The following is a 12,616-nucleotide window of genomic DNA, read 5'->3' as shown; positions in this document are numbered from 1 at the left end:
AGCTTCCTGGAATGGGTTTCCATGGCCAAGCAGCTGCATCCAAGCATCACTAAGCGCAATGGAAAGCAGTGGTGTAAAGCACACTGCCACTTGACTCTAGAGCAGAGGAGACTTCTGGAGTGATGAATCACACTTCCTCATCTGGCAATCCAATGGACAAATCGTATTTGATGGAGTGGGGTTGTTTTTTCAGGAGTTGGGTTTGGCCCCTTAGTTCCAGTGAAAGGAAACCTTAATGCTTCAACATACCAAGAGATTTTGGACAATATCATGCTTCCAACTTTGTGGGAAGAGTTTGAGGATGGCACCTTACTGTTCCAACATGACTGTGCACAAAGCAAGGTCCGTAAAGACATGGATGACTGACTGAGTTTGATGTGGAAGAATTTGACTGGCCTGCACAGAGTCCTGACCTCATACTGATAGAACATCTTTGAGATGATTTTGAGTGGAGACAGTGAGCCGGGACTTTTTGTCCAATATCAGTGTCTGACCTCACAAATGTGCTTCTTAGGAATGTTTGAAAAATTCCCATGAAAACACTCCTAAACCTTGTGGAAAGTTTTCCCAGAAGGGTTGAAGCTGTTATAGCTGCAGAAGTTGGGCCAATATCATATTAAACCCTATTGATTATGAATGGGATGTCAATCAATTACATATGCTTGGGATGGCAGACGAGCGAATACTTTTGGCGATTTAGTGTATGGATCCCACCGTAAGAGCAAGTTGGAATTATCAAGCACAATACTGATTGAGATACTCCAACTATTTTTATGTCATTTCTTTTATGGGGTGAAGTCTGATTAAATATGATATTAAATATTGTTATATCTTTACACTTCAGCCTTTTGAAGGTTCCATCATAACCCAGTTATGCCGTACGTCCACAACATGTAAGATGCCTAATTAAAAACAACATAATAGCAAACCCGTTATCACAGCAGATGCTGCATGACGTATACATACAGTTACATTAAATATATACATTATATAGTTTGTCTTGCACAAGTCAGCCCTTTACTATAACCAAGCCACATTCAACTGCACTTAGAATATGAACTGTAGCTCAAAATGGGTCTAACTGTTGTTTTCAGGAAGGTCAGTGCTACTTCTACTGTGATAATAGACATTAGTGTTCTTAGACATGTCCTTGGGTCAGTGATCACACTTTGTGGGGACAGGTTATAACTTGAAAATGTTTTGAATGTACTTAAAAAAAACAAGTAAATAAATTAAAAACACCCTTTTTTAACAATAAAATTAAAAACATCAACTGCTGTATGTGGATTTCTCATGTGGCAGACATGCACCGAGTTTCAACCACAAAGTCCATTCTGCTGAAAGTAGGGTATACGTCAGCTTCAGAATTTGGCAAAACAAATATAACAGGCCAGCCTTTAAGAAGTGTTTGCCTTTATCTTTTGCATAGAGCAAATAAAACAGCCTAAATTTGAGACATGGTTAGCTAGTAAGTGCCTGTACTCAGCATTTAGGTTTACAAGAGTGTGGTTGACTCTGTCACATGTAGGACAGGAACAGAGCTTGTTATTCTTGGTTATTCTTGGCACGTGGCCATGGCCTTTGCCACAGCGGCCCATGTAATTCTACTTGTGATGAAAAACAACAAATAAAAATACAAAACCTTTTGGTGTCATCAGATATACCACTGAGGAAATGTTTATGTTTCTGCTGTGTTTTCTTGGTCCTTGTTAGGACATTCCCCCACAGAGAGACCCAAGAGTAAATCTAAAGAAAAAGTTGTTGGCCTCAATATTTATCAATATTTATATACTATCTCATTATTTTAGATAATAAGTCAATATTTCGAGATAGTATACAATCTCAATATATTGACTTAGTATCTAAAAATAATGAGATCCTATCTCAGTATATTGACTTATTATCTCAAATTAATGAGATAGTATCTCAAAATATTGAGATAGCAAATTGCATATTAATGAAAAATAAAAACTCATGCCTTTTTTGTATTATTTTATGTGGCAGAAACAGGCTTCCATATTGTTCTATAAAGGGAGCTGTTCCTTTTCTTGGAGATATACAACAAACATAAGACCAGTAAAAATTAATGTTATTCCTGAAGAGGTTCTTTTTGTTCACACACGTCTATAGCAAAAAGCATGTATTTTAAACAGGGAATTATACCGTTTCAGGTAAAATCATTGAATTAGTCTCCGAACCCTGGATTGGATAAGCGGTTACAAACAATGAATGAGTTGATTAACTAACATCAGTGAATATAAATAATTTGCACACAAATATGTGATTAATGTTATATAGAAAAGTTTCCTTTACATTAGTAACATAATTTAGTAATAGTAACATTTCCTCACTGGTACATTCACTGTCCATTCTCTCAGCTTTACCGACCAGAGAGGAGCACTTTGTAGTTCTAAAATTACAGACAGTAACTGTATTCCATCTGTTGCTCTGCATCAGTAAAGTCCCTTTTCACCCTGTTATTCAATTATCAAAAGCACCATAGAGCATGTATGATTTGGTGAATCACTCTCAGCGCTGCAGTGACACTGACGTGGTGGTGAATGTGATGCATTGGTGCTAGTGGATCGTACATGGCAGTGCTGGAGTTTATAATTAGTGTCTATATTAGACACCTCCCTCAACACCTCCACTTTGTAGACATCAGACACTGTAGCTCTGTTGTTGCACAATTTGTTTTGGTCATCCAACTCCTTCATCAGTGGACACAGGGCACAATTCAGAGGACACTGCAGGCTGGATATTTTTTACCAGAGGACTATTCTCAATTCAGTAGTTAAATTAAGGTTCTTAAAACCTCATATAAAATGACTACCTTTTGTTAAATTTGACTTATCTTGGGTGAGCCACCCTCCAAAATATATCAATAATTTTAAAAAGCTCCCACGTAAGGCTGGGCAATAATTCTGTATCAATGTTGCAATATAAAATGTTTATACACATTTTCAATATTTCAGTTTTGTTTACAGCATCTCTCACTAACATGATCATGACCATTGCAGAGTGCTGCCATATCAGTTCATTGCACTCAATTTTAAAGTTAGTTTAAAAATATTAATATTGACATTTCTATGTTTGATGTCATGTTGCCTTTAATCCTTAGCAGTTTTCTGTGGATTTCTTATTGTTCATATCGATATCAGAATTATATCGTATTCACCGACATAAAGGAATGTATTGTGATATATATTTTGGCCATATCTTGGTCCAGATCTACCTCCACGCCCTAAACCTCAGTTTAACTTCTAGTCATAAACATTCTGGCATGCAGCTTAGACAAACCCAACTTTTAGTCAATAATCAAGAAAAGCACTACACGAAACCGAGGAGATCAGGGAGAAAACTACAACATCCAGAAAGCATTGCGCTGCTGAGGGCGTGTTACTAGAAGAGAAGTGTCTCACTGATGGCCGATGTAAGTTTGGAGGTTTCTCTTATATGTGGGTTTATTTGTGTCCTACACTAGGTTTCGGTTTACTTTGCTTTCTTTTGTCGGTGTACAATAGTAATGATTTACTCAATCAGTGTGTCAGGAATACAAGACACTTTATGTAAACTCGGTTCTGTCTTTTGCCGTACTCGCTCAGTAACAGCTCTAGCTTTATCGGGCTCAGTGTCAAATCGCTCCCTACTCACTACATAGTGCCCTTCATAGGTCTTGAAACTATACTTTCTGCTTCAAAGTAGTCCCTAATTGTGTGTAGAAGTGCTGTGTAGTTAAAAACTGGATGCAACTGGTTATTAATTAGACGATTAATGCAGTTTCTTTTAACCATTTATAGTTTACTACAAAGGAAGTGATAGGGCATTTGGAACAGCACTTGAGTCTCTTTGCTAACTACAGCTGTTATTAAGAGCTACGTGATCGTAATTTAACTCCTGAAAAAAGATTTTTAAACCCACTGGCGCCGACACTAACAGAATAACTAACGCCGTCCTCATGGGATTATCGTGTCAAAAATATAAAAGTATAGCATGTTGTGTTCAGTGGTTACTGAGATTTGAGCTAGTCGTGTACCTGGCTAGTAGTTAGCCTGCCATATTCTCGTTAAGGCAGTCCACGTAAGTGCTAGCAGGCTCAGTTAGCTGACGTTAGCGAGTCTCGGAGACCTGAGCAATGTGGAGTAGCCGATTAGCTACGGCTAAACACATGAAGGTTCACTCTTTACTAAATTAACTTCAGTTGGCTGACGGTAAATGTTCTCTTCAGGCTCCAGAAAGTAACTTCTGCACAATTTCAGGTGGGACGCATATTCGAAACCATCCTCAGGTCATTTGTTCACTGCGGCTGATGTTATCCGGGATTTGCAAAGCGACGTAGCACTGTAATAGCAATGCAGTCAGGCAGTTTTACCATCTTATTCTGTTAGCCAGATAATGTCAGTCAGCAGGGGAACACTGCAATGATTTTAACATTACCTGTCAGGATTATTGGCAGGTGTGTATGCCAGTTCGATAAGAGCTGTCGTCTTGTGTTATATTCTTGCACTGAATATTATTTATTTTCCCCCCTTGAGTTTAAGGTTATTCTGATAAGTTATCTTAGTCTGATATTACCACATTGCTTTCCACAATTTTTCTTAATGGACTGTTAAACGATAAACGGAGTTCCATAGTCCAGGAGTGACTTTTGAATGCCCAAACTTTTTGTTTTTGCCTTGACTGTTGGTTTTGAGGGCATTAAAACTACAAAGTGGACCTATATGGTCAGTGGGACTGAACTGAAATAATGGGGAGGGTGTAATGTTATGGCAGCCCTTGGCTAATCATCTAGGGACAGATTCTCAGACGTGGCTTATACTTAATCTTGGACTAAATTGCGACGCCACTTGTGAATCCTCAGTGGGAATTCTATTTAGTCAAGGATTAGCCTTAATTTGGGTCTGGGAAACTGGCCCATGGAGTTTGCTATGAAAGCTGTTCGGGGCCAGTTGTCCTTACACAGATTAAGCCTTGTCAGAGTGTGTTTCCTTATTAATGGAACATATAATTGAACTGGCCCATAATTATATGCCTGATTGTTCAGGTAATGCTCATAAAATTAACAAAGATAAGGTTCTGTCTTCGTGTATTATAACATGTTAATGTTATAAGTGTAATTTTACTCACTTTATTTTAGAGAAGACAGTATATCTGTTTTTAAAAAGCTTTACCAGCTTTGATCTGACATCACCTAAATTAGATTTGTACTTGCATTACTTGTCTTTTGGTAGAGAACTGAGGATTAGCTGTCTTTGACGTTGCACCATGGACCAGGACAACAACTCGGAGGTAAGATTGTCGGTGAAAACGTAGATTAAATACTGCTTTCTCACAGTGAGGCAGGCTTGTGGTTTCCTTAAATGTACCCTGTTGTAACAAGCTCAATATGTGTTTGTTAAATCACCTGTTCTACAGTGTGCATGCTACACATGCCAGGCATTCACCCCTAAATAAATTAGGGGAAAAAAAGCTACTGGTTAAGCAAAGGTATTCTGGCAGTCAGAGCCAGCCTGTGTTGTTCCGGAATACAGTTTGTACACTTTGTCCAAATGTATATCAGCCCCAGAGTTTCCTTTTTTCACTTATACTAAAGGGTTAAAGTTGCTAGGTTCATCATTTCAAACCATGCCACGTCTAAGGACATGGAAAAAATTACATTACAACATTTACAGAATAAGAATTGCAACATGATTTTGTTCATCATTTGTATGAGAATGTGTCTGAAATTACAAAAGCAAGTTTATTGCTTATTAAGTATTTGATATGGTTCACACAAACCATAGCACTTATGATGTTATTTACTGTAAAACACCAAAATCTTGTCGGATTGTTATTTGCATATTATAAAGCCCTAAGTACTAGGCTTAAGTTGACTGATAGTATCAGGAATTGCTAGTAGATTCTATATTTTGCATTGGCCATTGAAGTAGACAACTGATGTGTCAGAAACACTGACTTTCCTTTAAGTTTAGATTTAAAATTATTTTAAGAAATTATTCATAAATAAATGATCCTTTTATAGCAATATTTCACAAACCTACTGTGCACAGAACAGTGATGTCCCTGAATGCGTCATCTTTGTCAGACCTTTGTTATAAACACCACTGAAAAACATGCTAGCACTCAGTATAACAAATGTTCTTTTGCTGTTGTCTAAGTTGTGGTCGATGTGTTTTATTTGTGTAGGATGAGTCAGTTGGCCCATCAGAAGATGACGCACATCCTCGGTTTCCTCTTGGACTCTGTGAGTTTTTGTTTATGATGTTGTTAGTTTTAGTGGTGACCCCACTAGGTTTCAATAAGCACACTCATGGATGCTCTAAATGACTGGGCTTCATATGCATCGTTGCAGTTTCAGAAATATTAAATTTAACTGTCAAGTACATATTAAATATTAATGGCAATTTTGTGTAAAACGAAGGGTGGACAATTTTATCAGCCTAGATTCTCATTGGATCTGTGTTATTTGGGGTTATTGTTTGTCTGGAAACTTCCAGTTACGCCTCAGTTCTCTCTCTAGCGGATTCAGAGGCAGTGGAGGTATTGTGGCAGATGCGGGCTCAGCGGAGGCAGGACAATCCTGATCTGCCTGACACTGTGACACAACTCTGTACACCCGAGGGTAGCATGGTCTATCTGGTGGGCACAGCGCACTTCAGTGACAGCAGCAAGAAAGATGTAGCAACGGTAAGACCACGTCACTATACAATATGCGTGACAAAGTCCAACGCACATACCAGGATTCTTATAAATGCGATATTATCACCGTACGTGACACACAATGATATTCTACTGTGATATTTAAATCTTTGTGATGTTGTAATATTACATTTGGTGATGCTGATTGTTTAGATTTAAGTTATTCATCCAAAGGATGAATTTTACTTAAAAAAGCAGTAAATATTAACAAATGCTTTAATGCAGAAGAATTCAAACTGGAAGGAGAATAAAATAATAGGAGTCTGGCATGTATAGTTACAGTATATTTATTAGATTTATACTTGTGACAGAAACCCGCCACAGACAAAAGAAAGATGATGGGTAAATGACAAAATGCACATTGCTATTGGGGTGGTTTAAAATAAGTTAAATGCTTGTTAATACTACATCAAATAACGTAAAAGCTTGTTTTACTTTTAAAGGAAACATTATATTCCCTTGGATCTCAGTGAAATGTCTGTGACATGCTTTGGTCAGAATACCACAAACAGCACTGCAATTTTCTTTATCCAGTCCAAACAGCCCCGTTCAGAACAACCAGCTTCAGTTCCTGTTACAGATGAGACATAATGAGACTCTGGGTAAACCACACATGAGGCGCCCAGCAATAGAACGCAAGGAACAGAAACTCCAATTTTAGACATTTTTGCTTTGCTCTCTTTCTACTCCATTCATATATTTTTCGATATGTACTCTTATTTCTCTGCATTTGTTGTGTACATAAACATGGGCCAAGCTTGTGTGATTTCAGAGACACATTTCAGACAACTCTGAAATGTGTCCTGTCTTTATAAGACACAAGCAAAATCAGAACAAACATTTTATCCCATGTCCTTAGACTTGTGCAGATCACAAAAAAAGGCTGGGTTTTTGTTTTGTTTTTGTTTTTGTTTTGTTTTGTTCACAGTTTGTGGGTGAGTAGGATCACCCAATAAATGTGTTCATCAAAAGTAATTTAATTTATAGTATGTTCTCTTTAATATATCAGTCTATTTTGCTTTAATATGATGCTATTTTTAAGTGATGCACCCACTTCATATTGGCATTTGCCATGCAATTTTGCTATGAGAGAGATTTGTTTTTGACGAAGCCTGTCAGGGAGAGAGGCAACCTTTGCCATTTGCTGTTAGGAATAGCACTTGATGTAATAGTAAATTTATTCCTTTTGTCTCCTCTGTTGCCTCAGACAATACGTGCTGTCCAGCCGGATGTTGTAGTGGTAGAGTTGTGCCAATACAGAGTATCCATGTTAAAGATGGATGAGAAAACATTGCTGAAGGAGGCCAAAGACATCAACTTGGAAAAGGTTCAACAGGCCATTAAACAGGTGAGCCATATGGCAGACTGTGACTTAGTGACTTTGAAATTACATTATCTCCCTAACCCTCCCCTCTCTCTGTGTTGTCCTGTGACAGAATGGTGTGATGTCAGGCCTCATGCAGATCCTGCTGCTTAAAGTCTCTGCTCACATTACAGAGCAGCTGGGCATGGCCCCTGGAGGAGAGTTTAGAGAAGCCTTCAAAGAGGTTGGCAGAGACACAAGCATTCAACAGTGAATTACATGCAAAGTATAATGACAAATTATAGGCAAAATATTTCTGATGTATGGCAATGGTTCCAAATTGTGATACTGGATTATTAATTGTCCTGCACATTTTTGTTTTCCCTTCACCCTGTTACTCTTGGGTGATGATGTATTTTTAGACAAACAATAATTGGCTAAAGAATTGTGACAATAAATGTTAAAATTGTGTTACAATTTACGATATACCAAACACGCATCACAGGGCCAGCTGTTTTATTGCAGCCAGTGTGATCTGCACACCAGACATGGTAATCGTGCCACAATTGTTTTTTTTTTTTATTAAGGTTTTAACTCCGGCTGCATGCATCATGCAGCACCACATCAGTAATGTGCACATGAAGAGCAAATGTATGTGGCATTCTAGCAGTTTATATGCAGAAACGGTACAGAATTTAGTAGTCAGGCAGAGTGTAAAATCTAGGTCAATAGGCATCCTTTGTTTTCTAAAACACGAGGATTCGTTTATCTACTCCCATGCCTAAAAGCATGTAAATCCATTTCACATTAAATCATTCTGTTTAATACCTGTGTTTTATAAAACATAAGGATCTGATGACAGTCTATTCCAGTGTTTTATAAAACACAAGGATCTTTTTTTTTATTATTTTATTTTAGTATTTTATAAAAACGCAAGGATACGTTTCTATATCCCGTGCCAAAATGATCCAAGGATCTATTCTGCCCCTACACTGTTCTGTCAACATTTCAGGCATAGACAATCCTGTTCCATTACAGAAGGGAGACGACCCCTGCTTACATTTTTGGGGGCCACATCTGGGGACATCAGCTAGAGGTTATTAGCTTTATTTTTAGTAACACCTCTGCTGGCATTCTTTTAGATCGGGGTGCCATAACATGCCCTACTGTGTAAAGGTGTACTTTCAATACACCTGGTCCAACTCAGAAGACAAAAAATATGTAGGACAGGGGCTACTTTGCTGTTATATTATTCCTGACCATTATCCCCATTTTAAAACCTGAAAGCTGACATTAAGTAAGAGTGGAAAAGGCACCATCATTAACTATCTTCTTGTCCCAAAGGCAGGTAAAGTGCCCTTCTGTAAGTTCCATCTTGGAGACCGGCCAATACCAGTGACGTTTAAACGTGCCATTGCTGCTTTGAGTCTATGGCAGAAAGCACGGCTAGCCTGGGGTTTGTGCTTCCTGTCTGACCCCATCAGGTACTCTCAACCCCCAAATGAAATGCTAGAGCAGTAACTGAACTGGACAATTATTATACAAAGGCAAAGTAACTATAAGGTTTAATAAGACATATAATAATGCCTATATTTTTATAAAAATAAAGGTGCAATTTTAAAAAACACACTTGCGGCTACTTTTATGGAACTCATTTCTTGTTTGTTTTGTAGCAAAGAGGATGTAGAAAAGTGTAAACAGAAAGATCTGCTGGAACAGACTATGTCAGAAATGATTGGAGAGTTCCCTGCTTTGCATCGCACCATTGTGGCAGAACGAGATATCTACCTCACGCACACCCTCAGACAAGCTGCCCGCTGTGTGGAAGCGCCCCCAAATGCTCAGAGTGAGTAATACACAGTGCTATGTTTTAAATGCTCATTTTATATATATATATATATATATATATATATATATATATATATATATATATATATATATATATATATATATAATTTTTTTCTTTACTAAAAATGATCAATAAATTTTCTTTAAGATTTCTACATCACATTTTAAGGTTTTGTTGTGATTTCTTTATCTTTGTATTTGAAATCTCTTTTAATAGGCTCTTTTATTGTCCATTTTATTGTTCAATTTCTAGTCCATATACACTGTGTGTATATATATATATATATATATATATATATATATATATATATATATATAACAACAATGTGAACAATTTGGAAACTAAAAATGTTTACATATATAATTAATTGATTGTTTGCAAGTTTGTTACAATGGCAAATATATTCCCTCACAGAAGTGCCTGCTGTGGTTGTGGGAGTGGTTGGAATGGGCCATGTCCCTGGCATTGAGAAGAATTGGGACAAAGAACTCAATATCCATGAGATTATGAGGTGTGTGGTGTTTTTTTTTTTTGTTTTTTTTTTGTTCTGCACAATGAATACCCAAACCAATTTTTGAAAAGTGTTATGAACCTTATTAGCATTAATACACAATCTCTTCCCTTAGTGTGGCACCACCGTCTCGATTTGGCTGGGTTTTGCGGACAGTATTAAAGGGGGCCGTGTTGGGCGCTCTGGGGTATGCCTGCTATCGTGCTGGAGGAGGTGTGGGGAGGGCCTTACTAGCCCTTCCTGCTGTCCAATCACTGCTGGAGAATTTACGACGGCCCCCTGCCTGACATCTAGCTTTTCATCAGACCTTCATAAGATGGATGTTACGCTAAACACCAGTGGCCTTAAATGCAGCAGACGGGTGTGGGTTCCAAAGAGGGTGGACATGATCAGAATCCCTCTAAATACACTATGAACATGGAGTGATATGTCATACACCCACTCTCTTTTACACTCTGTGTACTCAGAGGTGTACTGCCAAAGAACTCAGACAGTACTTCTCTTTCCTTTTACTTCGGTTCTCCCTCGTTATTACAACTCTGAACATGAAAACACTGTTCCAGTACTGTTACAGTTTATCATCTCTTCAGATCTTGTTTTGTCCCCACCCACTGAATGATGTTTCTGAGAACTGTGTTGAGTTGTGTTGAATGATTTTTGAAATTTGGAGTCTGTCTATATGTCATTATAGGTAGCAGGCATCCAAATGATTATGCAACTTAACCCCCCATCGTTTTCCTGTTCATGAAGGTTTTTAGTATGGTTAGAAGGGCCTGACAGTGCTGAAATGAGCACTTTCAAAAACGCTACACCAAATTTTCCATCTCTACCATTAGGATATTTAAACTCGGTAAGAGTATATAATACATTACATAAATCACACTTTTATCACAAATGATTATATTTACAAGATCGTTTATTGCACATCAGAATTTGATTTTGACCAAAATAATTTTATGCTGAAAGTTTATCTTTGTGTTGTGTGTGTGTGGGGGAAAAATATTATAATTAAATATTGTATGAATATTTCAGTAATTAAGACTCTATAAGAATCTAAACTGAGTCTCTTTGAATGCAACAGTATTTTTGGTTCTGAGGGTGAACACTTACAGACGTGTTGTATGTCCTCTACTCAATTCACCTAGCCTGGGTAAAAAATGTTCTGCAGACACAAGCATTGCAATATTGCCCAAGCTTTAGTTGCATTATTTTGAAAATGACACTTGAATGTCTCTGCATTTTCAGCTTTCTAATGCTGAAAGTCGATGTAGGGAGAAAGTGAATAAGGTTTTTATTTTTCTGAATTGTGTTTGGGTCATAAACTATGCCCATTATGTCAATTGACAAGTGCCTCCCATTGTTACCTGGAAAGGGCTAATAGACTGGTCAGCTTTTGATCTATAACCATCTGATTATAATAAATGGGTACTATTTAAACAACAGATTTCTGTATTCTGATTTCATGTATGCTATTTACTATTTCTGTCTTTTTTTTTTTTTTTTTTTTTGCAGTTGAGTGGACAAAGCATTGTTCATAGGTAGGTAGGTTCATAGCCATTGGCTGTTCAGCAGAATACAAGAACCATATCCTGCCTAATAATTTGAAGCCTTGGTTGCATTTAAATTAAGTAGCAGGAAAAATAGTCTACATTTATTTATAAATTTGCTCTCAGCCGCTCTTTCCTTGCATCTGTTAAGCAGAAAGCCATAGAAATGTCTTTTCAACCTGAGAGACTGGTTAAATATTTCCAGTTAGGTTTACTACATAACATTTTATAACTGAGTCTCCAAATAAATTTAACTGTTATTTGTTTAATTGGTTGCTGCCAGTTTAAGCACTTTGTTAATTTATACTTGAGCATTAAATCCATTGCTCATTCACTGCTGTCTATTTATTTCATCTGTCACTCATCTTGACCATACATCTTACAAGTTATCAAGCTTTCTTTGCTTGATACCTCTGGTGCTTAATATGCTTACATAATATGTACTGTCTCTAATAGAACTGGGGAAAAATGTCCCTTTTATTAAATAGTGTAAGAAATATCTTGTATATTTTGTATTTTTTAATGTAGCTAAAACATGAGACGTTTTTTACTTACTGTAGTATGGTAATATATTTTTAAAGGTGAGTGAAGGTTCTGCAGAAGGTTGATATTTTTCTGCAGGTGGTAGTGTGAGCAGAAAAGCACTACAATAATTAGGATTTGGGGTATTCCAGAACTCATTTTGAGCACCTGTGCATTAAAAAGCC

General features: G+C 37.3%; 1 protein-coding gene across 2 annotated transcripts; it reads left to right on the top strand.

Moving 5' to 3' along the window:
• The first annotated feature begins 3,342 nt into the window (after positions 1 to 3,342).
• trabd (TraB domain containing) lies at positions 3,343 to 12,242 on the top strand. 2 transcript variants are annotated; one of them, XM_066684925.1, is made up of 10 exons: positions 3,343 to 3,433; positions 5,232 to 5,289; positions 6,187 to 6,244; positions 6,521 to 6,687; positions 7,907 to 8,047; positions 8,136 to 8,246; positions 9,347 to 9,486; positions 9,676 to 9,848; positions 10,266 to 10,362; positions 10,478 to 12,241. In XM_066684925.1, the coding sequence occupies exons 2-10, from the start codon at positions 5,266 to 5,268 to the stop codon at positions 10,647 to 10,649; spliced, it is 1,083 nt and encodes a 360-aa protein (XP_066541022.1). In that variant the 5' UTR covers positions 3,343 to 3,433; positions 5,232 to 5,265; the 3' UTR covers positions 10,650 to 12,241. The 2 variants fall into 2 exon arrangements, with proteins under 2 accessions (XP_066541022.1, XP_066541023.1); XM_066684926.1 differs by lacking the exon at positions 3,343 to 3,433 and adding an exon at positions 3,611 to 4,259 and having other exon boundaries at positions 10,478 to 12,242.
• Positions 12,243 to 12,616: the final 374 nt, after the last annotated feature.

This window comes from Hoplias malabaricus, chromosome 11 (genome assembly GCF_029633855.1).
Source record: "Hoplias malabaricus isolate fHopMal1 chromosome 11, fHopMal1.hap1, whole genome shotgun sequence".
NCBI classification, from domain to species: domain Eukaryota; kingdom Metazoa; phylum Chordata; class Actinopteri; order Characiformes; family Erythrinidae; genus Hoplias; species Hoplias malabaricus.
Note: the sequence above shows the minus strand (reverse complement) of the source record. Positions and strands in the feature narration are given on the sequence as shown.